The 26,434-nt window shown below is 38.2% G+C and overlaps 1 protein-coding gene across 2 annotated transcripts in view; it reads left to right on the top strand.

Annotated features, from left to right (window-relative positions):
• Positions 1-26,434, top strand: part of PARD3B (par-3 family cell polarity regulator beta) — a 1,069,130-nt gene that overhangs the window by 566,121 nt on the left and 476,575 nt on the right. For both annotated transcript variants that reach the window (XM_082629936.1, XM_082629937.1), the window contains exons 9-10: positions 1,899-2,038; positions 3,151-3,279. In XM_082629936.1, coding sequence (XP_082486062.1) covers positions 1,899-2,038; positions 3,151-3,279 — 269 coding nt within the window. The remainder of the gene's footprint in view (positions 1-1,898; positions 2,039-3,150; positions 3,280-26,434) is intronic.

The following is a 26,434-nucleotide window of genomic DNA, read 5'->3' as shown; positions in this document are numbered from 1 at the left end:
TTCAACAATGCAAATAATTTTTCAAGTATTCTTAATTTCAAAAGTATGTATAACCTTTTTTCTTCATCTTTTTCAACTTTTTCATCCATTTGAAGCCCAGAACAATAAGACTAGATCATGTGTGTTCATAGATATTTACACAATATTATACATACACACATACACATTCATGTATTTCTGTGCTTTTGTTTGTTTTGTAACTTCTCCTGATAATCCCTTCCCCCACTGCAACCTTCTGCAACCCACTGTGATTTTCAAGAGTCCATTCAAAAGAAACCAAGATTTTATGGATTCTTGTCTGAATTAATAGGAAATGTAATGATCACAAGGTAGTTTTAGAATACTTGTTCACATATATCTAAAGCAAATTACATGTACCTTTAATTGGGATATAGAGATTATTCTAAAAAACCCTCTGGTCAAAATTTTTCTCCTATAAGAATTCTATACTCGGAAGAAAATGTATTGATAGGAGGCACAATTAGGCTTTTTATGTAAATACATCACGTGTGCTTTTCATACAAATTGTGCAGCTATGTATAAGACATGGGGTTGAGTGCTTTGAGAATAGATAAATCAGAAACAGAACATGACCTTAAAAATCCATCAGAAAGCCTTGAATGCAAAAATAAAGAATATTACATCCCACAGCTGTGTTTTGGGAAGATTAATCTGACAGAAAAAGATATACTAAAGAAGAGAGCATAAAACAAGGGATCAGTAAAGGGTGCACGGTGTCTGTCTGAATATAATATGTATGCCTAAATTGCTGACTGGATGTAGGCAGGAAGAGAGAGGAATTACTGTTATTGCTGAGGTTTTCAGCCAGGGTGGCTTGTGCAATGGAGATACCATTACAAGAAATTAGAATTTTAAGTAGAAAGGACAAGGATCTGGGTTGGAGAAGGAAGTTCATAGTGAAGTTTAAAATGCTTGTGAAAGAATGTGCATGGTAATATGCTGGAGACTGACACCAGAGAGATTAGAGACAAACAAAATGATCTCAGTGTCATCTGCAGGGAGATGGTAGCTGGAGCCAGGAGCATGCCAGGAAGTCTAGAGAACAGATTGTTCCAGATGCTTGGGGAACATCTATGTTTACGTGGGAGAACGATGGGTAAGAGAAAGAGTGACAGACATGTTGTGATCAGAGAGGCAGGAAAATAATCAGAAGCTAAAAACATGAATACCAAGGGGTGAGTTAATTTCAAGAAAATGGTTGGTGAGAAGTGTCAAAGCTAGAAAAGGGGAAAGATCAGAATAGGAAAAATGACTGGATACGGTCATGGGTAGGTAGTTGGTGATGGAAGATTGAAGAAGCAGTAGGATTGACATAAGAATTCTTTAGGGTAGAGAAATCTAAGCATGCCTTCACATAGAGTGAAAAAAGACATAAACTCAAAGAGAGAAACTGGAGATGCAAGAGAGTGGGACAGGAGTAACAGGAACGAGTGATGGGACAATGGGATGCAGTACACAAGGAATGGAGACTCAGGGGGAGGGGGAACCAGCCAACTAGGCTGGCTAGTTGATTGAAAGCCTGACATGTTAGATGGCCTCTTGCTTCTCAGCAAAGTATGAAGTCAGGTTATGGTTTACTGAGAAATCAGTCTCCCAGGTATATGGATAACATGTGGTGTTTCTTCTAGGACCTTAGTAAACAAAAGTGTTATATATCTACACTGGCCCTAAATTCACTGTGATACAATCATGGCCTATAAGGAACTGTAATCTGTATTTAAAACCAGAAAAACTGAAGCATATTTAAAATATTTACTGGAATGTCAATATTTCACTTATTCTGCATTAGTCTAAATTAGGTGGATTTAACTATACAATTGAATATAATATTACTCCTGCTGAAGGTGACCGTGCGTTTTCCTGGTCTTATACGCTAGGACCTGAAGGACTTGGTTTCACTGTGGTTACCAGAGATTCTTCCATACATGGTCCTGGTCCCATTTTTGTAAAAAACATTTTACCAAAGGGAGCAGCAATAAAAGATGGCCGCCTACAATCAGGGGACAGAATTTTGGAGGTAAGAATTAGAAGGAATATCTTCAATAAAATCTTTCTTGGAGTTTGAAATAAGTATATAAAATTTATTAAATTTTGAATTCAGTATGTTGAAAACTGTACTTATAGACAAGATAAGGACTTTAATTAGAAAACTGGTTACTCAATAGCCTATCTTTGTAAGTCCTCAATAAGGGCAACGATATGGGGCCAAATGATATTGAAAAGTTCTCCCTATCTCCTCTTTCTTACTTCTGCCTCTTAGAGTCCCTGGGGAATTTGGGTCAAATCCACGAGTTCATCATATATTCAATTAGGGCTAAGGATTTCAAAGTTGCACCCAAGCTCTTGTAACAGTTCCCTTCAACTTCTCCAAGAGTGGGCCAGCCTGTCTCAGGTTGGTCTATGCATGTAGAGAAGTATTTGGAATACCCAAAGCAAGAGGATTTTTTTTTGTCATTTATTTTTGTTTGATAGCATCATCTTCTTGGCTAAATATATATTGTCAATTTACCTTTCAAGAAATCATATTCGTTGAAACTGGCTGGTTCCATTGAACTTTCTCATGGCATGGAAGTAGCACTATAGCTTTGTATATAGTTCTAGATCATGATAGAAAATGGGCCAAATGACTAATGTAGCTCCAAATGACAACCTCCAATAATCTATGGTAATCTGATGACTATAATTTTCTAAACATGGAAAATTGTAGAATTATAACAAAAATACTTATGCCTCAAGAATTTACTATGTGATAACAGTCCATTTCTCCTATTTGTATTTGGCAGAGAATGGTAACAGCTAAGCATTTGAAATCAGCTTCCTTCCTACTTGAGGAATCATTCTCTGGTATCTGTCAGTTTGATTTGTCCTTGCTAAGAATGTAATGTCTTAGGGAAAACTGCTGATGCCAATTACTGAATGTCTGAGACTGTCCAGCACCACAATAATGATGGTTGGTATATTGCTAGTATCATAAACATAGTTGGTTTGGGCTCATGTATTCAGTTTTCATCTTTCCAGAGCTTCATTGATCATGGGAGCCCATTTGCTGCTTGCTTTCAAAAACCATCTAGGGCAGAAGGGGATGGCAAGTGTTTTAATTGTGGCTGCTCATATGGTTGCCTGCATTAGGTAAATGGCAGAGATGTCACTGGACGAACTCAGGAAGAGCTCGTGGCCATGCTGAGGAGCACCAAGCAGGGAGAGACTGCATCACTGGTCATCGCCCGCCAGGAAGGAAGTTTTCTGCCCCGAGAGCTGGTAATGTTCAGATCACAGTCTTACTGAATTTTCAATACAGAACATAATGCACTCAGTGAATTCATAATAACTGAGAAATGAGTTCTAAGTCATGGGCTTCATTTGTAAAAAAAATTTAAAAAGTGAATCACACTGACAGTGTTTTGCCCCCATTTGGGGTGTCACTGTTTTAGTGGTGATGCTGTGATGATGCAGTGAGGTAGGTAAATGCAAACAGTGCTTCAAGTGTATGAATTCAAACACCCTTCAAGGAGGCAATTTAACAATATTTGATAAAATAAAATGCACATTGAGTATGTGCTATGGGCTAGGCCCTGTGCAAAACACAACCAGCAGAAATGTTCATGGCCGTACTTTAGTGCAATTAGCAGTCTAAAGGAAAATTAAAATATAATCAAGTATTTAAAATGGTGATGAAGATTATGAAAGCAAACTGTGGAGTGCTACAGTAATATATAACAAGGGAATTTAACCTAGTCTTGAAGGCTGGGAAAGGCATTTCAAGAAAGAGAATTTCAAGTCTTATTAAAAATGTGTACCCTTAAAAAAACAAAAAGAAAAGTGTACCCTTTGACCTAGTAACTATACTTTTAGCAATTTGTCCTAAACTGATCATCAAAGATGTGGAAAAAATTCTTCTATATTGATTTTTTTTCTCCAGTCCTATTTATTATAGTGATATATTGGGCATGGTACAACAAGAAGGTACTGGTTAAATAAATAACTGGATCGCTTTCCAATGAAATATAGTAAGTACTTAAAATGGTCTCTGTGAGGAATTAATAATAATATGAGAAATGTTCATAGTATATTACTAAGTAAAAAGTTGGGTATAAAATGACATATGCAGTATGGCAAATAACATTAAAAATCTTTTTTAAAAAGCTGGAAGGAGATGCACTCAGATTGTTGGGATTGTGAGAGATTTTTTTTTTCTCTCTTTTTTTTTTTTTTACAATGAACACATAATATTTATTATTGAAATATTTAAGGAGGCTTTAGAAACTTCAAAGGACTTTTATGGCTAATAATAAAGTAGAATAGATGTGGTCAAAGGACTTCTAATTACCCTTTGTTTTTTATTTCCTTTGAATCTATATAAGAAACGACAAAGGCACATATGCGTAATATGATAGGTTCCCCTAGTTAGATCATCAGAAGAGTGAGTGTTGAGAAAATTGAGTATAGTTAACTTGAAAAAAAATGTTTGGTACTGATAACTGCTATCACATATATAAAGAGTTATTGTATGGATTGGAAAGTAAATTTTAGTCTGTTTCTTCAGATAGTTTATATCCGTTAATTTACTTATGCATTAATCCAACAAACAAGTTACTGAGCATGCGCTGTGCACTAACTTGGAGGTTCTGGGGATACAAAAATAATTAAGACTAATTTCCTGCCCTATGTAAGCCTGTTCCAAAACAAATAGTTGGAGGTGATAATGTTACAAGCACTTTCTAAATGTTGGAGCTGTCCAAGAAGGAAACAGGTTATTTAGCATACTGAAACAGAACCTGCCTCACCATCTGTCAAAGATGCTCCAGAAACAATTCTCCTGTTGGTAAGGTGATAAGACCAGATAACCTCTAAGATACCTACTCTGGGTCTAATATGTGTTTATATCCACATTTGAATATACAGCCTTCCTGAACCTCCTCTCTTATATATTAAGCCTCCTTAGTACTGGCCAAAGGAACCCCTTCCTTCCATGTTTCTGTACCATGGAGTTTCCTTTTGATCCTTCGTTATCTTTCCCATCATCTTATCCATGTTTCCTCTTGTCCTCTTTTATGCTTTGAGAAGATCCATGGTAAAATAGGGAAGGGGAGATGCACTCCCCGCCTCCTTTCTGCTACTGGACTCCTTCACACTCAGCGATTTGGAAGGCAGAATCTTGAGTTACGGCCTCATCTCCTCACTGAAGCTCCCGACTCTTCCTAAAGAGAAATGCTGTCAAAACTCGAATTCTAGATTTTTTTTCTCTAAATTCAGATGGATTCTTTCCCTCAATCTTTTATTTATCCAAAGACGTTGGTCTTTCTCTACAAGGGTCAAAGTGAAAAGAAACAACACAAAAGGGGGCAGCATGGATATATAGCAGGAAGCCCTTACACTTCTTATCTAATTCGTTGGTTGCTGGTGATAAAAGTGGTTAGAAAACCTCAGTAGGACTATGTACTTGTTTCAGGGATAGGAGAACTAGGAAGTTTTGATTGTGTATTCTTTTGAACTGTGGTCCTGGGAGGAGTAAAATCCTGCATATAGAGAGAAATATTCCAGGCAGCCCCTAGGCATGCGAAGGAACCCAATAGCAGAGCTCCAGCTAGGAACTCAAACACTCTCGAGTCCCTCGTTCCCCATCTAACAGTTACTTATACCCCTTTTCCATATGTCCTCTAGAATTCCCAACTGCACAGCTAATTCCTTCTTCCTATAAGCTCTCCCAGCCCCGCTTACCCCCACCAACTCCCACCCCTGCCCCCAGTAAGGGGGAAAGGGATGCTGATCTTATTCCAGTTTGAAACCCTGAAAGCATTTCTAGTCAAAGACAATTACATCTAGAAGTTAGCAAATGGCATAATAGAATTCTTGGACTAAAGGGAGCTGAAAGAATCTGTGAGCCCAGCTCTACTTTTGTAGCTGAGAAAACAGAGAGGCTCAGGGTGATTGAGTAACCTGTCCATGGGCCCACAGTCAGCAGGAACTAGATGCCTAGGTTTCTTAGCATTTATATTGTCTCTGAAGCTCAACTTCTATCCTTACTACCTACTGTGTGATCCAGAGCAGATCACAAAATCATTCTGAGGCTCAGTCCTCATCTGTATCATTAGATTTCTGTGACAATTAAAAGAGATAATGCATGCAAAGCTCTAAGTGTTGCTTCTGGTCAATTGTAAGTACTAAATATGTTAGCTATACTTGTTTCTTCTAGTACATTACCACTTCTGTAGTATTGTAAACACAATACTGTATAGGTATTATGGGGTAAATAGATTTATGCAGGCTTACCTGGGATTAACCACTATTTTGAACATTGATTGTTTTCTTTTTCATTATTTTAATATGTATTCTGGTATCCAAAATACAGAATTACAGACAAAATTTGTGTAACCAACCAAATTTACAAGCCAGGCAGCCTGTATATATTATTTCACTCTCATTTAATATAATTTAGTGAAATTGGATTTCTATCCCAGAAAGTGATATCATAGGCCAAGCCCACCAGGGAGTATATTAAATTAATTGTGCAACTATGAGATTATAAGTGAAAATAAGTTCTTTGTTCTCATCATTTTCTGTGTTATACAAAATTTGGAGGGCATGTAGTTAGTATCCATTTTCTTAGAATTCTCTAGCAAATAGTCTCTTTAAAAAATATTTGAGGGCTTCCCTGGTGGCGCAGTGGTTGAGAGTCCGCCTGCGGATGCAGGGGACACGGGTTCGTGCCCCGATCCCGGAAGATCCCACATGCCGCGGAGCGGCTGGGCCCGCGAGCCATGGCCGCGGAGCCTGAGCATCCGGAGCCTGTGCTCCGCAACGGGAGAGGCCACAGCAGTGAGAGGCCCGCGTACAGCAAAAAAAAAAAAAAAAAAAAAAAAAAAATATTTGACTTCTAACTATCCAAATATGTGGAATATTCTTTGTAACCACAGCAAAGCAAGGGCCTTTGAGGCTAACAAGCACTGAAGTAATGTGGACCCAGAATCTTTGTTTTGGAGAAATGTGGAATAATATTATTTTTCCAGCCCAAATACCTGTCTTGAATGCTAAATAGCAGGAACTCTGCAGGAAGTTTATAAAGAGGTCATATTTGGCATTCATGGGGCTATTTCAGTGGGAAATACTCAGAATGTGGCACTGGACTATTTGAAAGCACAGAATAAAGAAGAGTGTGCGACGTGATACATCTTTGTATTTTTCTTTCCAAAAATTGAAGGTGGTATCATGTCGGTCTCTTCTCCCTTATTGTGATTGATGCACACACTTGACTTGCCATTGAAAATCTGGCAGGATGAAGGAAGGACAGCACTTCCTGCTTTTGTCTTGTTCTATCTCCTTTGAAGAAAACAAACTGTTTATTGGTTTCCTGTTCTGAGAAACTGTCCTCTCCCTTTTGTTAAGCTGTGCTATTTCGTGAGCTCTGTACCCTCTTAACAGCACTGCTCTGCCTATTTTCTGACAGTTAAATCTTCCTTACTTCCTTGATATCATTAGCTTCCTGTGAAGTCTTAACACTCACAGCCGAGGGAGCATGTGGTCAGCAGTTCCACAGGAAGGCCCAATATAGGATGGTCTCTCGAATGTGACCCTCTGTCATTCCAAAGGCCTCAGCATCCATTTCCTGGTCATTTCTCCTGACTTGCCACATAAGAGAACTGTGCTGAATGCTTGTATTTGCTGGTCCATGTCTTCCTTCCTGAGCAATTGGTTAGTATCACAAGTACAGCAGCACGTTTAGCCAACTTTCTTTCCATCTGTGGCAGTCTGGGTTGAAAATCAAATGAAAGGAATTTATATAATAACATCATTTAATAACATCATTACTATTTAGCTCTTTCTAGTATTTTTACCAAAAGAACTGTGCTTCAAAGGTAATCTTTCCAGAATCCCAGTCCAGAAGATCCTTTGATGTTCTCATCCCCTTACTGGGTGAGAGTTTATTAAAGAGGTGTTCACATAAGGAACATTTTTGCAAAAGGGACTTTGAGATTAGTGTTGGTAATAGAATCAGAAGGTGAAACTGCTGTATCTGCGCCTGCCCTTGAAACAAAAATGATGCTACTTATTCGGTGGTTTGGTCTGTTCTGTGAGAGACATGGTCTGCATGTTCTTTTCCATCCCCGATACCTATAATTCTTTTTGTCCTGTGCAAAGTGTCAGATAAAGCTCTCTTTCCATTCAGAAAAGATTCTGAAAAACTAAAGGTTTTCTATGTATTTCATGCCTATATTTTTAAGGACTTCAGAGAAAGCAGCACTTTATTATTTGCCACGTATGTGCATGTATGTGTACATGTATGTGGCTGTCTTCTTTTGTTTACGGGGGGAAAAGAAGTATTCTGCCATTTCATTGTTAACCTGTTTAACGTTTCATGTTCTGACCTGCTGCCTTATTTTTAACTTATCCTGAAAATCACAGCAACCCCTGGTGGGTAAAACAAGCTGGGAAAATTTCAAATGTATTTATAATTTTTGCCTGCTATTAAGCACTGGCCTCTGCAAGGGGCAATAACTATATTTCAGGCAAGCAAGGTGCTCCTGCCTGGAATGATTGAGATCCCAAAGTTAGCCATGTTTGTCATGCTGATCTGACCTTCCCTCAGGAACATCACTTTTGCTGAGAAAAAACTGATGCATGCATATGTGGAGGCTCCCTTAATAGTTGCTGAGATGGGTGTATTCCAGCACTACCGTTTCACCAGTCCCGGTAACTACCTTAGCAAATGACACATGGCCCCAACCCCTTCACAGTTTACTCTATCTTCTTCCTAAGTGAAAAATTCACACCTCAAATGTCAAATGACTTAACGTCGTGAATCATGGAAGAATTTTACTTTGAAAACTTAGATGAACCTCATTTAACTGATATTTTGTTCTCTTTGGCTATTTGATTCAAAATGATTCCATGCTTAATTAACCAAGGTACTTAAGGAGGAATGAATATTATAGTGGTTATTTGTGGATAAGTAGCAGAAATTGAAGGATGGTTTCAGAATGATTTTTCCTACCTAAACCAGAGTGAAGTTATGTTTTGGAATTTAAATAATTATGCAAAAACCAAAATTCATTGCTATATTTTATAGATTCTCCAAGTAACTCAGTTCTATGACTTTAGATGGAGTCCTTGCTAAGATATAATCTCCATTTCTGCCTCTTTCTACAGTAATTTCGGTTTCCTTCTTACTGCATTTCTGTTCAACCAGTAGTCAAGGCTCTGCAACATGACCTCCAGCATCAACAAAATGTGTCCCTGTCCTCAAGAAGCTTCTAGCCCATAAAGAAAAAAAGAGTGATGAGTTGATCAAATTACGCAAATAAAGTGTTATGGGAATTCAAAGTTGGGGACCAAAAAACCTTTAAGAACCTAATGGTTTTTGAGAGCAATCTTGATGATTGAGTAGGATTTCAAAATGCAGAGCTACGGGGGGAAGGAAATAGCATCTTCGGATACTCAGAGACTGGAAAATACAAAATACATCAAGGAGATAGTAAGTAGCCCATCCTGGTAGATTACTGAGCAAGGAGCTATCATGAGTGGTATTATTTGTAAGGGGTGAAAAGGTATTAGGATACCTGCTAGGATCTGTTGCAGTTCACTAGACTGTAATGACGGGGAGCTTAAGAGCTGGGTTTAGTCAGACCTGCGTTGAATCCTGGCTCTCCTACTGATTGGCTGAATGGCCGCAATTACTTCCCTCTGCCCCCACTCCTCATCACAAACATGGGGATCGGAGTTTCATCTACCTAAGAGACTGTTTGTTAGCATTAAATGAGATGCATGTATAGGGCACATAGAATGGGATTCAGCAAATGTTACTTGTTATCGTTATTACTCATCTAAATGAGAGAGATTAAGTGCACAGTTAGGGCTTCCCACTCACTGGGAACGGAGAGGGGTATGGAAATAGAAAACTTTGGCTTTGGCAGCTGATAGATGTTAGGGTAATGGAATGAGATATATCAAATCTACCCAAGTTTTGGGTTTGGATGTCTGGAGATAGAAGATACATAGGCAGGTTTGGAGAAGAAAACAATTAGTTTTGGCCTAGAATTGTGTTCCTTTCATGGATCCCAAGCTGGTCTATGGCCCAGTGATCATCAGCCTTTTTGCCTTCTCCCTGCTCTCTAGCCATTCCAAACTTTTTTTTTCACTTGTTTAAAATGTTACCAGTGCCCTCTCTTTGTCAATCAATTGCTGTGAGACTTCCCTCTGCTAAGGACACCCCCGCCCTTCCCTCTCACTGTACAACTCCTTAAAACATTTACTTACAGAGCCTTCTTGAACCCCAAAGTTTGGGTTATGGAGCCCCACTTAGTTTTCCATTTATATTCAAAACTTACCATGCTTCTGAGTCACCTTAAGGACTGTAGACAAATAGCAATTCAGAGTCCAGGTTTGGGAGTCTCATGGGCTGAATGTGAATCGCTGCTTCACAACCTTACTCAACCTCTCTGCCTCAGTTTCTTCACTTGTCAAATAAGGATGATGATAGCACCTACCTTGTAGGGTTGTTGTGAGAATTAGTTGAGCATAGATGCTAACACGTGGTAGGTGTTGAATAGTATTGACTCCTGTTATTTCCTATGCCTGGTGCACACTGTGTGCTCAGTAAATATTTGTTGACTGAATAAGTGAAAGCTATGCATTATTAAAGTAGACAATATAGAAAGCTGGAAAAGGTATTGCTAAAACAGCTATTACCCCTGATCTATATCTAATCTGTATTGAATGCATTATCCATCCTGCTACAATCATTTTAAAACAAAAAATATGCAGAGATTTCCTTAGATATCAGGGCACTAGCAACTTCTAATTACACACAAGACAGTGAGGGTAGAGATAGTTAGTGTTAAATGTAAAGATGTAGACATAGAGAATGGACTTGAGGACACAGGGTGGGCGGGGGAAGCTGGGGCGAAGTGAGAGTAGCATCGACATATGTACACTACCAAATGTAAAATAGATAGCTAGTGGGAAGCAGCTGCACAGCACTGGGAGATCAGCTCGGTGCTTTGTGACCACGTAGAGGGGTGGGATAGGGAGGGTGGGAGGGAGACGCAAGAGGGAAGGGATATGGAGATATATGTATGCATATGGCTGATTCACTTTGTTGTACCACAGAAACTAACACAGTATTGTGAAGCAGTTATACTCCAATAAAGATCTATTAAAAAATTTTTAAATAAATCTAAATGACAGTTTAGGTAGTTTAAATTATCATGAAGACATTTGCATGGTCTAGTTGTACAGTTTATTTATAAAGGCATATAAAAACAATAAGTATCAGTACTTTTTATTTTAAAACATTAGAGGTATTTTTGAAGTATTAAAAGTATTTTAAATTACTTTTAAAACATTTCAGTCTTGGCTACAATAACGTGTTAGAACACTGGTCCTCAAAACATGGTCTCAGACCAGCGGTATAGCATCACCTGGGAACTTGTTAAACATGCAAATTCTCAGGCTCCCTCCAGAACTAAGAAATCAGAAACTCTAGGGGTAGAGCTCAAAGATGTATTTTAACAAGCACTCCAGGTAGTTCTGATGCTTCCTCAAATTTGAGAACCACTGGAATAGTGGTCTAGTTATAGAGTGTAATAAGGCCTATAGGATAACTTACTGCCTATAGCTGACTAGCTTCAATAATCACATTTTCAACTTTATCTTTCTGTTCTTCAAACAGTTTCTTGCTCTGTGAAAAGTATTCAGTGAGGGCTTCCCTGGTGGTGCAGTGGTTGAGAGTCTGCCTGCCGATGCAGGGGACACGGGTTCGTGCCCCGGTCCAGGAAGATCCCCCATGCCCCAGAGTGGCTTGGCCCGTGAGCCATGGCCTCTGAGCCTGTGTGTCCGGATCCTGTGCTCCACAACGGGAGAGGCCACAACAGTGAGAGGCCCGCGTACGGCCAAAAAAAAAAAAAAAAAAACGGTTTTCAGTGAAAATTTCAAGCCCAATTGAGTTGCGTATCTTTAGCCACGTGCCCCTCATTTTGGCAAAGGTCCAGCACTGAACGCAATCCAGTTACTCAGCTCAATTACACCTGATTCATTTAGGCAAACTCAATTGTACTTGACTTTTTCAGGCCCAACTCGATTGTGCTTTAAAATTTTCACACTCAATTTGATAGTGCTCAAAATGTGTTATGTGCCACCTTGTAACTTGTAGATTTAGACACATACCAAAGGGAGGTACTTTTAGGGAAGCTTAGAAGATTGGGTTATTGGCATTTGTTTGCAGTTACATTTATTTTGTCTCCAACATGGTGTGCTACAGGTAAGGTATCCTCCACCAGCTCCGTGCATAGACCATAATCTACCATCCCCATTCTGCTGTGTTGAATTCAGGTCACAGTTTGTAAAGCTCCTAAGAAAGTAATCCTCGTGTACTGTCACAGAGCCACTATGCTTAGTTGTTCCCATTTATCTCATTTTAAAGGTGGCAAAAAATGAGGCACAGAGATATTGCCCCGTACCAGAATTTATACTGTTTGTCAAAATCAGAAATATTTTTAAAGGAAGACTTCCACCTCACTGAGATAAGCATCATACCTTCTCACTTGTGCTGTGTACTAAAAGACCAGGCCCTTAATCTCTGCCAATTTTTTAAAATGCATTCAAGAACCCACAAGGCTGAGGGATTAATAGTCATCTGCTACTCCCTGGGAAGTACTCATACCTAAAAGAATTTTACTGAACCCTTGTCAGCAAAATCTAGTCTTGATAAAATAGATGATGATAAATGCTCTAGTTCAGCATTATTAAAACAGATGGTGGAAGTGCTGGCCATTTTGCCTGGTTGTATGGCTTCCAGGTGTCAGAATGAAAATACTTAATGGGTTTTATCACAAGACTGGTTTTGTTGGAGTTTGGGAGGTGGTGCAAGGAAGAGTGTTCTGTGCTGAAAAGAAGCTCTCCTGACATTCAGAGGACTGGGGCCTAATTACATTCTCTTGCAAAGTTAAGGATGAAGAGCCAGGAGATCTGGCCGTACTCTCATGGCACAAGACATATGTCTTATTAGTGGCCACTGTGGCCATGATTAGGCTTCCGGAGGCTAGAAAAAAGAAGAGTTTTCTGAATATCCATGTTTAAACAGCTCAGAGAAAGGAATATTGTGACCAGCCACAGACTATATCCTTCTTATTATCCAGTTAGCAAAATGTTACCAGTAATTCATGCCAGCTGTTGATATGGAACAGCTGGATAAGAAGGTGTTACAAAGCTCAGGGGATGACCTTGATTTGCCTAATTACCCCGATGCCTGTGATCAGTACATTTGTTAAGGTACATTCGCTGTAAGATAAGGAAATGTGTTCATTTTGTAAAGGATATTTAAAGATTAAGGGAAAAAAAAGCACTGCCATAATTGGTTGTGGTCGACTTTTCCAGCTGTTATCAAAGTAAATACCACACATGTGAAACTGCCGCAAGAGTCCATTTCACTTTGAAAGTATACTGAGAGGTTTGAACATGTTGCATCTGCCTGTTTTTCAAGAAAATGTGTGATCTTTATCGTTAAAGAATATCAGCTTAAGACTGTTACTTTTTTTTTTCTTTTTTCCTAAGGGCTGATAAAACAGAGATAGACACTTAAATAACAATCTGTTGCCACTTACCTCTTCCCATGCCCTGTCCCTAAAGATTCTCTGGGCAATGACTTTTAAATATGTTCTCATTATTTTTAATGAGTGTGCGGAACATATGATGCATAATGCACCACTAGATAGGTGCCCTTTTACTGAACTTGTCAGATATAATAAAACATCGAAGGAGTTAAGATGCATTTTTCTTTAAGATATTATAATTATTTGAATTAAGATGCCCAAGTGCAAATCATGTACTATTCAATTCCTGTTGCTGCCTAAAGAAAGCCCCACCCCAGTCTTAGTTCTCTCTTTAAAAAAGAATGTTTTATCACAATGTTAAGAAGACAAAAGAACATATAATATTGTTTTGTCTCTTTAAGTATACCCTTCTTTAAATCTGCCCCAATGGCAGGATATTCAATTATAAACGAGTTCAATTATGTTTCCTGGCCACTTACTGAGTTATATGAAGGACTTTTATCACCGAGTCTTTCCGTAATTAATTCTTTGCATTTCTTAGAGGCTTAGGACCTAAGGAAGGACTGTTTAACAGCTTAAAATGTTGTTTCAATTTTCTTATATTTCCTTTCTCTTCTTTTCCTGCCTCTCTCCTTTTCTTTCTTGCTCTGACCTATCATCCTGCCTTTCTGGAAGCAAATAACACTTAGTATGGTATCTCTCAACTGCAGAATATTTTTATTTCTATATTACATTAAAATGCCAGGTGGTGACGAAGAGGAAGGTAATAGTATATTATGTTAAACTACATTAAAATGCCAAGTGGTAGATGAAAGTGGTGGTAGAATGGAGAAATATATCATCCCCAAGAACAACAAAGCCTCCCCTTGCTGGTCTTTGTTGCATAAATATTGGTGCCTCTGACTCCTGGTTTATGGAACTGTCAGCCTTAGCACCCTGCAGGTTTTACAGACTTTCAGCCTGACTCAACAGGGCTCTCTTCTCTCCTTCTTAGCAGCTACATCTTTCAACTGTAGACCCTTGACTTCCCACTGGAGGGGAAAAACACACAGAAACAAGCAAGCAAAAAACCAGAAAGTGGCAAAACACAAAAACACCCAACCACAACATGTTACCCATGACTTGCTTGCACTCCATCTCCCTGAGATCAAATGCTTCTCATCCATGATACACAAAGAGAGACTGATGTTCAGGAGAATTGTCTTCTTGGGCCTCCATTTCCCTCTATGTCTGGATCTACATTGATGATAACAGGACCCAATTGTTCAATAAATATTTACTGAACATCTATTTCCAGTTCAGTTGATCAAATACTTATTGTTTATTTATGCTAGGTGTTGTACCAGGCACTGGGTATTCTAAGATGCACTAAATCGTGATCCCTGAACTACTGGAGCTTATAGGCAATGCTAAGCGCCATTAGAGAAACAGGGTAAGAATATGGCATAGTACCTATCATCTGTGGGGAAAGCTAGTGGGAGGGAAATAGGTGTAGAAATTTAAGGAAGAAGCTGAGAGATTAATAGTGAACTAGAAGTTTAAAAAGAAATAAATAAATAAGGGTTTTTAAATCATGAAAAATTTCATTTATGAGGTAGGACTTTGGTTGGGCCATGAATAAATTCAAAGAAGCAAAGAGGGAAAAACTTCCAGGAATATGGAGAAGCATGAGCCAAAGGCAGGAAGGAAAACTGAGGAAAAGGAAGGAGTAGAGAAACGAAGCATCTTGGTTACAGTGATATTCTTTTTGGCTACTTATGCTATCCCAGCAAAATTTGCAAGTCTATAACAAGGCTGTTTCTAGGGATAGCATAGGAAACCCCTCAAATGTGAATTTAGGATCTATTTGAAGCCCTCTTTTATAAGGTCTTTGTTTATAAGTTCTGTGTTTGGGCTTATTCATGTAACCTACATTCAACTGGAGCATCTACTGGGCTGGAAAGTCCAAGATGGCATCCCTTACAAGGCTTTCAGTTGGTGCTGGCTGTTGGGTGGGGCACTTTTGTTCTCCTTCATGTGCCTTCTCATCCTCCAGAAGGCAGTACATCTTCCTTACATGACATTCTCAAGACAGCAAAAGCAGAAGATGCAGGTGTTCTTAAGGCCCAGCCTTGCAAGTTGCACAGTGTTACTTCTGCCTCATTCTCTTAGCCAAAGCAAGTTACATGGCCAGTCAAGATTCAAAAAAGAGGTGGATAGATTCTACATTTGGACAGAAAGAGCAGTAGTCATGTTTCAAGAAGACATAATTCACTGGGACCAATATTACAGTCTCTCACGTTAGGTTAGGAAAGTTAGTGAGTACGCTGTTCTATAGCAGAATGAGTATTGGTCAGGGATGTAAGATTCAGTTACCAGCCCAGGGCTTCCACTGGATGGTTGAGTTTTTAGAAAGGCCATTTAACTTCTTGGGTCTTATCTTTCTGTATTGTATTCACAAAATTTTTATCGAGTTCTTAGTGCAAATAGAGTGCAAGAGATAAAAATGTCTATAAGCCATTCCCCTTTCCCTACTTTGCTGTTTAGCAACATTTTAACCATGACATTCTAGCTAAACATAAATTGCTGTCTATGTTCTGGATACTTCTCTCCCTAGGTGAGGGATATGCTTTTCCCTTTTTTTCCCATCCCACGACCTGGATGGGGGGCCGGGAGTCAGGGTTGGATAGTGTAGATAGTGATAAACTAATAAATACTAAGATTAAATCATCAGAATAAGAAGTATTTTGATAGTGAAATGGGAGAAGACTTTCCTTATCTATAAAATGAGAAGACTAAACTAAATGGTCTCTTAGATCTCTTCCTACTGGAAATTTCTGTGAATTTCTGTGCATCAGATCTTGGCATGACACGCCATAAAGACAATGCCTGAATTATGAATAATCTGTATATATAAATGGGCAGCAGGAGTCCACCTCTGAGTGTTTGTTCCACAGTTCAGAATGCCTTGGGAGCTTCTGACCTAAAGAATGCCTTCTCCTAAGTAAATGTAGAGCTAACTAATTGCCAACAGATATCTCTCTTCTGGCCACCTTTTCAACCCCCTGCCATTGTGGTGCTTGTTGCCATAGTAGTTAGTAGACACAGATGGAGCCCTTCTTCTAATACTCTCCCGACACCACCATAGCTATGGGTACCATAAGAGACTTCTCCCATAGCTAGCTCAGAAGAGAATGTGTTCCTTCTTTCCTAAATTGGAAATTTAGGTGTATTTTCCCATAGAACATTCTTAAATATAGCCCATCCAATAGAATGTAAATTCCTATGTACTGTTATGTTTTGAAGATACTGCAGAGTGAACAAACCATGCTGGCTAATTGAAACCTAGGCACAATTTACCAGTATTTCCTTTTAGGAAAATAAAAAATCGAGTCCCAAGAATCAAATTTACAAACCAACTTACAGCATACAACCTGCTTTCTGACTAGAAATTGCCTTGCCTGTACCCACAGTCACAGTTTATTTAAAGCTTATTTCCATTACACACAGAGAAAAGTGAATGAGTTACAAACACTATTCATTAATATTTTGGCCATCCTTAATGGAATAAAAAAAAATCTCTGGGTTCTGGATTCTTCTATTAGAAAAATATGACTGTGTCCACACTAGCACCTTGTTGAAAACTTGGCAGATATTTTCAATGTAATTATTAACGCAAGCCACCTCAGTTCCTCTTGGGTACTAGACAGGTTGTAAATAAATTATATAACTAAATATTAATGTAATTATCAACTTGATAATTTTATGTGCTATGTAGGCATGCAAGAAAATTAAACAAAGATGAAGGCTGACGTACTTGTTCATGTGTGAGGACCTACATAAGCGTGACTTATTCCCCATATGGTAAGGAGATAGAAGTGCACTAGATCGAGCCTTGTCTTCAGCTGCCTGAGTATGACTGTAAAAATATATATATGTAATTTTTCATGGTGGTTAAGTTAATAACATGCCACTACAATTTGTGTACTTCTTTGTGTACTTCTTTGTGTACTTTGGGAACCAAATCATATACATCCTAGCTGGAAAGAAAGTAAAGGCAAAATACCTACAAACAAGCTAGAGGCTTATTTGTTTTTAAGCCCAGTCTTTGCAGTCAAATAGTAATTCAGAGGTTCCTCTTTAACCTGTAGGGTTTCTTCATAAAAAGAATACCGATAGCATGTAAATGTCTTACTTCCTTCACAAACCTTTGAAAATGTAACCCAAAGATTGCATTGTCTCTCACCCTCAGCTCTCAGTAGCTCTCTAGGGAGTGGGCATGTCTTATCAGGCAGGAGCAACCAGGCAAGGGCAGCCAGCACATTGAGAGGCCAGGGCAGTGTAGTTGTCAAGGCCACTGGGCAGGTAGTGAAAGGCCTCTTGCTGTGTTAAACAAATGCGGTTTCCTTCCCGCCTTCTACAGGAGCTAACTTTGTTTTGCACTTCTCTTCTGGTATAAGAACAGCAAGGCCATTCTGCCTGTGTGGAGATGTGCATTAGATTATCATAAACCCACAGATAAAAAGTGCAGTGGTCAATGAGAACAGGCATTCTTGGATGAAATAAAAGGTTTAATTGAAAGTACTGTCCCACGGGAGATAGATGATTGAGCGTGGTATTGTCGACATCAATTACCATAGACCAGAGAGTGAAGAAAATAAAAGGAAGGCCATTCTTTTTTTTTTTCCTACGTTCCCAAATCTGTTTCTCTTTAAGAGGAGGTAGGAGATTATCTTAATAGGATGCTAAGGGGAAAAAGCGAGCTCTTGTTCATACACAGTGTTCTTAGAACACTTATAAAATTTCCTAGGAAGTTGCAGCTGAACTTACTACTAGTACAGATATTTTTTGTTGGAAGTTAGAGATCTAGACAGAGTACAAAGTGTACTGATGCTGAATAATGGTTAAAATTGATAAATGTCTATTGTGTTGAGTTATATGAGTAAATGATTTGCACTTATAGAAATTTTTGGTTCTTTGATTATGTCTCTCAGCTTGTTTTTTTAGTAGGTTGGGTTTCTGTTCTACAATGTAACAGAAAAGAAAAAAATAAGATGAAGAGGCTTTTGAACATACGGTCCCCATTAAACACTAAACGGCTTGCTTTGTATCACTAAAATATGGCTCCTTTATAAATCATGCATATTTGTCTAGCCATGCCCTACTTTTGATGTGGCTAAAACAATGAGATGAACTCTACATTCATAGAGACAAAGGCTGGGATCAAGGACTGCCTGAACAAGAAAATAATTGGTCAGGTGTCTTTTTTACCAGTCATTAACATATTTGAATTAAGAGTTTGAGCTTTCCTTTAGGTCAAATAGAGTATTAAAATTATTCTGGATTATCTGTGCCTAATGTGCAATACATTTGAAGGGACAAAGACAGGGAGATACCAAATATATTTAGTGTTTTACTTGGTGTTTTACACAATACTGCCCAATTTAGTTTAAAAAAAACTGTCAAAGCAACTTTTAGTTTATTTGCTTTTCAGTTTTATTTAGAACAAATGAATTCGCTCAATAAGTGAATTTAAACTTCTTAGACAATTGTTTAGGAGTGGACATAGACACAGCCTTAGGTTTGAATGTGAAAAAATTGCTTTTTTAGGGTTAATTTGAACAGGGTAATTGCCAAATAGTACCAGCTGTCATAATAAAGGAGAAGTGAGTGACAGGTTTACTCCACCCCATATCAAAACTCAAGAGCGGATATGGTGATCAGAAGAGCCAAAATAAATGTGAGTTCTTAGAAACATTTGCAAGCTATTTTCTTGCAAAGCTCAGCCCTCCATAGGCATCAAAGTACAAACATGTTGTGATTAAGCTTAGCACTATTATAGAAATGAGAAAGTGGGATCGCTGTTGCTGTAGATATCCCAAATGCACTACCTAATACTACAAAGTTCTATTAGGTGATGGTGGTGACAGTGGTCTATATTACAGAGTATTGGGACTTAACTAGCAGTATTTAAACTAGTTTTAATATTAGTGAAAATGTCGCCCATTTGAGCTGCAATGGAAGAACTAACTGATGCAGCAGTTGTCTGCAATGCTCTTTAATATTTACTGCACACTTATTCTCAGGCGTTCATTGGAATAGGTGCTAGTGGCATAAATAGAAGTGCAGTGGACCTTATTGCCCTTGAAATCCTTGAAGATTTATATAATAACAAATAACTATAATGTAATGTGATTAGTGCTATAATTAAATTATGTATAGAGACCCAGGTGAGGGCCCAGCCACAGAGAGCAGGTGACAGTTCAGCTGGGTTTTGATTGGTATGTAAGAGTTTTCAGTGGGTGTCAAAGTGGAAGGAGGGGAGAGAATTATTTTTAGGGAGAACCCCACCTAAAAAGTAAGAGAAGCTCTTGGTAACATTTAATTAATTAACTTCAGTTCTATCTAACAAACATGTTAGAAAGTTTAGGCCAGAAGTGTTAAAACTGTGCTTTTATAGATAAGATGAAAGACATATCTGTCCCTTTTTTTGTTTTTGGTCTTTTAATGCTATTATTTCAAGAAGGGCATTATGGCAGGGAAGCATCAAATAAATAATTTATGAAGTCATCCTCTAACAAATATTTTTTATACATATGCATTCTATCACATGCTAAACTGGATTGAAAGTTGAATTAAACATAATTCCTGCCTTTGGTGAGAACACAGTGCTATAGTGGAATCAAAACAGGCACACCAGCAAATAATTGTAAGAATAGAAAGAAAGGGATGAGAATCATAAGAAAAGGAGAAATGGGGCTTTCCTGGTGGTGCAGTGGTTGAGAGTCCGCCTGCCGATGCAGGGGATGCAGGTTTGGGCCCCAGTCTGGGAAGATCCCACATACCGCAGAGCAGCTGGGCCCGTGAGCCATGGCTGCTGAGCCTGCGCGTCCGGAGCCTGCGCTCCGCAATGGGAGAGGCCACAACAGTGAGAGGCCCGCGTACCGCAAAAAAAAAAAAAAAGAAAAAAAGAAAAGGAGAAAAACAGAAGAATGGAACTCAGAGGAAGGCAAATTGTTTTCCTACTGATAAAATCAGAGAAGGAAGAGGCAGCTTGCATGCTGAGACACAAAGACTGGGTGTTTGGAAATACTAAGTAAGGAGTCTTTGATTCCCTTAAAACTTTGCTGTAAAATTTCCTTTGAGATGAAAATAATTGCTGCACTTTATATATATACACACATATGAAATAAAAATGTTTCCCTATGTGTATGATTTCATTATCATAAAAAATGTAGGTCTGTACCATCAGGAAAATGCTTGACTAAAAAGATTCATTCACTCTTTATGCTTAGATGATTCTTCATTTTTCATGTATCAGAGTAAAAATGGACCTGTGATGGATTCATTTAAAAAAATTTAATTCCTTAGGAATGAACTAAATTGAGATAGTCCTTGTTTATTCTTTGAAGCATACTTTACTTTGTTGGAAAATGAAGATCCATTATTTCAGGGAAGAAAGAAGTTCTGCTAAGCCTACATCTAGGGAAATATTGATTGGAAGTATGCTGAACTTTTAAACTTCTTGTAATTACAGACTGATTTTACAGGAATTAAGGCCACAGAAATTGCTCCCTTACTCTTGGCCTGCTTTCCTGTATATATAAGAGCAAAGGAGAAAAACATTTGGAAGATGAATACTGAAGAAGAATAATGCAAAGTTAAAGGCAACATTCAGCAGCCCAAGCCAGTTATTAGGACTCTGGGGCCTCTGAAGAGTCCCTCTTAAGAACCTGGCAGATCCAGTGCTGGGTCACCTCAGGCCAAACAACCAACAGGGAGGGAACTAAGCACCCCACCCCCCATCAGCAGACAAGTGGATTAAATTTTTACTAAGCTCTGCCCACCAGAGCAACACCCAACTCTACCCACCACCAGGCCCTCCCATCAGGAAGCTTGCACAAGCCTCTTAGATAGCCTCATCCACCAGAAGGCAGACAGCAGAAGCAAGTGGAACTACAAACCTGCAGCCTGTGAGACATAAACCACAATCACAGAAAGATAGACAAGATGAAAAGGCAGAGAACTATGTACCAAATGAAGGAACAAGATAAAACCCCAGAAAAACAACTAAATGAAGTGGAGATAGGCAACCTTCCAGAAAAAGAATTCAGAATAATGATAGTGAAGATGATCCAGGACTTTGGAAAAAGAATGGAGGCAAAGATCAAGAAGATGTAAGAAATGTTTAACTAAGACCTAGAAGAATTAAAAAACAAACACCTAGAAGAATTAAAGAACAAACAGAGAGGAACAGTACAACAACTGAAATGAAAAATACACTAGAAGGAATCAACAGCAGAATAACTGAGGCAGAAGAACGGATAAGTGACCTGGAACACAGAATGGTGGAATTCACTGCTACAGAACAGAATAAAGAAAAAAGAATGAAAAGAAATGAAAGCCTAAGAGACCTCTGGGATAACATTTAACACACCAACATTCATATTATAAGGGTCCCAGAAGGAGGAGAGAGAGAGAAAGGACCCAAGAAAATATTTATAGAGATTATAGTCGAAAACTTCCCTAACATGGGAAAGGAAATAGCCACCCAAATCCGGGAAGCACAGAGTCCCAGGCAGTATAAACCCAAGGAGAGATACTCCAAGACACATAGTAATCAAATGGACAGAAATCAAAGACAAAGAAAAATTATTGAAAGCAACAAGGGAAAAATGACAAATAACATACAAGGGAACTCCCATAAGGTTAACAGCTGATTTCTCAGCAGAAACTCTATAAGCCAGAAGGGAGTGGCATGATATACTTAAAGTGATGAAAGGGAAGAACCTACAACCAAGATTACTCTACCTCGCAAGGATCTCATTCAGATTTGATGGAGAAATGAAAAGCTTCATAGACAAGCAAAAGCTAAGAGAATTCAGCACCACCAAACCAGCTCTACAACAAATGCTAAAGGAACTTCTCTAAGTAGGAAACACAAGAGAAGAAAAGGACCTACAGAAAGAATCCCAAAACACTTAAGAAAATGGTAATAGGAACATACATACCAATAATTACCTTAAATGTTAATGGATGAAATGCTCCAACCAAAAGATACAAGCTTGCTGAATGGATACAAAAACAAGACCCATCTATATGCTGTCTACAAGAGACCCACTTCAGACCTAGGGACACATACAGACTGAAAGTGAGGGGATGGAAAAAGATATTCCATGCAAATGGAAATCAAAAGAAAGCTGGAGTTACTATACTCATATCAGATAAAATAGACTTTAAAATAAAGAATGTTACAAGAGACAAGGAAGGTCACATATAATGATTCAAAGGATCAATCCAAGAAGAAGATATACCATTATGAATATATATACACCCAACATAAGAACACCTCAATACATAAGGCAAATGCTAACAGCTATAAAAGAGGAAATCTACAGTAACACAATAATAGTGGGGCACTTTAACACCTCACTTACACCAATGGACATATCATCCAGGCAGAAAATAAGGAAACACAAGCTGTAAATGACACAATTGACCAGGTAGATTTAATTGATATTCATAGGACATTCCACCTGAGAGCAGCAGATTACACTTTCTTCTCAAGTGCACACAGAGCATTCTTCAGGATAGATCACATCTTGGGTCACAAATCAAGCCTCAGAAAATTTAAGAAAATTGAGATAATATCAAGCATCTTTTCTGACCACAATGCTATGAGATTAGAAATAAATTACAGGGAAGAAAACTTAAAAAACATAAACATATGGAGGCTAAATAATACGTTACTAAATAACCAAGAGATCACTGAAGAAATCAACAAGGAAATCAAAAAATACATAGAGACAAATGACAATGAAAAAACACGATGATCCACAATCTATGGGATGCAGCAAAAGCAGTTCTGAGAGGGATGTTTATAGCAATACAATCCTACCTCAAGAGTCAAGAAAAATCTCAAATAAAGCAATCTAACCTTACACCTAAAGGAACTAGAGAAAGAAGAATAAACAAAGCTCAAGTTAGTAGAAGGAAAGAAATCATGAAGATCGGAGCAGAAATAAATGAAATAGAAACAAAGAAAACAATAGCAAAGATCAATAAAACTAAAATCTGGTTCTTTGAGAAGATGAACAAAATTGGTAAACCTTTATCCAGACTCATCAAGAAAAAGAATAAGAGGACACAAATCAGTAAAATTAGAAATGAAAAAGAAGTTACAACAGGCACTGCAGAAATACAAAGCATCATAAAAGACTCTTACAAGCAATTCTATGCCAATAAAATGGACAACCTGGAAGAAATGGACAAATTCTTAGAAAGGTGTAAACGTCCAAGACTGAACCAGGAAGAAATAGAATATATGAACAGACCAATTACAAGTAATGAAATTGAAACTATGATTAAAAATCTTCCAACAAACAGAAGTCCAGGACCAGATGGCTTCACAGGTGAATTCTATCAAACATTTAGAAAAGAGCTAGCACCCCTCCTTCTCAAACTCTTCCAAAATATTGCAGAGGGAGGAACACTCCCAAATTCATTCTATGAGGCCACCATCACCCTGATACCAAAACCAGACAAAGATATCACAAAAAAAGAAAATTCAGACCAATATCACTGATGAACATATATGCAAAAATCCTCAACAAAATACCAGCAAACAGAATCCAACAACACATTAAAAGGATCATACACCATGAGCAAGTGTGATTTATGCCAAGGATGCAAGGATTCTTTAATATATGCAAAACAATCAATGTGATAAACCATATTAACAAATTGAAGGAGAAAAACTGTATGATCATCTCGATAGATGCAGAAAAAGCTTTTTACAAAATTCAACAGCGATTTATGATAAAAACTCTTGAGAAAGTGGGCTTAGAGGGAATCTATGTCAACATAATAAAGACCATATACAACAAACCCACAGCAGACATCATTCTTATGGTGAAAAACTGAAAGCATTTCCTCTAAGATCAGGAACAAGACAAGGATGTCCACTCTCACCACTCTTATTCAACATAGTTTTGAAAGTCCTAGCCACAGCAATCAGAGAAAAAGAAATAAAAGGAATACAAATTAGAAAAGAAGAGGTAAAACTGTCACTGTTTGGAGATGACATGATAGTATACATAGATAATCCTAAAGATGCCACCAGAAAACTACTTGAGCTAATTAATGAATTTGGTAAAGTTTTAGAATACAAAATTAATGTACAGAAATCTCTTGCATTTCTATATACTAACAATGAAAGATCAGAAAGAGAAATTAAGGAAACAATTCCATTCATCATTGCAACAAAAAGAATAAAATACCTAGGAATAAAGCTACCTAAGGAGGTAAAAGACCTGTACTCAGAAAACTATAAGACACTGATGAAAGAAATCAAAGATAATACCAACAGATGGAGAGATGTACCATGTTCTTGGATTAGAAGAATCAATATTGTGAAAATGCCTATACTACCCAAAGCAATCTACAGGTTCAGTGCAATCCCTATCAAATTATCAGTGGCAGTTTTTACAGAACTAGAACAAAAAGATCTTAAAATTTATATGGAGACACAAAAGACCCTGAATAGCTAAAGCAACCTTGAGAGAAAAAAAAGAGAGCTAGAGGAATCAGACTCCCTGAATTCAGACTATACTACAAAGCTATAGCTTCAGGACAATATGGTACTGGCACAAAAACAGAAATATAGATCAGTGGAACAGGATAGAAAGCCCAGAGATAAAACCACGTATGCTCAACTAATCTGTGACAAAGGAGGCAAGGATATACAATGGAGAAAAGGCAGTCTCTTCAATAAGTGGTGCTGGGAAAACTTGAGAGCTACATGTCAAAGGATGAAATTAGAACACTCCCTAGCACCATTCACAAAAATAAACTCAAAATAGGGCTTCTCTGGTGGCACAGTGGTTGAGAGTCCACCTACTGATGCAGGGGACATGGGTTTGTGCCCCGGTCTGGGAAGATCCCTCATGCCGCGGAGCGGCTAGGCCCGTGAGCCATGGCCGCTGAACCTGCACGTCCGGAGCCTGTGCTCTGCAACGGGAGAGGCCACAACAGTGAGAGGCCTGCGTACTGCAAAAAAATAAAAAAAATAAAAAAATAAACTCAAAATGGATTAAAGACCTAAATGTAAGACTGGACACTATAAAACTCTTAGAGGAAAATATAGGAAGAACACTCTTTGACATAAACCACAGCAAGATCTTTTTGACCCACCTCCTAGAGTAATGGAAATAAAAACAAAAATAAACAAATGGGACCTAATGAAACTTATAAGCTTTTGCATAGCAAAGGAAACTATAAACAAGACAAAAAGACAACCCTCAGAATGGGAGAAAATATTTGCAAACGAATCAATGGACAAAGGATTAATCTCCAAAATATATAAACAGCTCATACAGCTCAATATTAAAAAAACAACCCAATCCAAAAATGGGCAGAAGACCTAAATAGACATTTCTCCAAGGAAGAAATACAGATGGCCAAGAGGCAAATGAAAAGCTGCTTGATATCACTAATTATTAGAGAAATCCAAATCAAAAGTACAGTGAGGTATCACTTCACACTGGTTAGAATGGGCATCATCAGAAAATCTATAAACAACAAATGCTGGAGAGGGTGTGGAGAAAAGGGAACCCTCTTGCACTGTTGGTGGAAGTGTAAATTGACACAACCACTGTGGAGAACAGTATGGAGATTCCTTAAAAAACTAAAAATAGAATTACCATATGACCCAGCAATCCCATTACTGGTCATATACCCAGAGAAAACCATAATTCAAAAAGACACATGCACCCCACTCTTCACTGCAGCACTATTTACAATAGCCAGGTCGTGGAAGCAACCTAAATGCCCATCAACTGATGAATGGATAAAGAAGATGTGGTACATATATACAAGGGAATATTACTCAG

Source organism: Mesoplodon mirus, assembly GCF_964341445.2.
Source record: "Mesoplodon mirus genome assembly, chromosome: 8".
NCBI classification, from domain to species: domain Eukaryota; kingdom Metazoa; phylum Chordata; class Mammalia; order Artiodactyla; family Ziphiidae; genus Mesoplodon; species Mesoplodon mirus.
The sequence above is the reverse complement of the archived record's forward strand: the minus strand, read 5'-3'. Positions and strand labels throughout refer to the sequence as shown.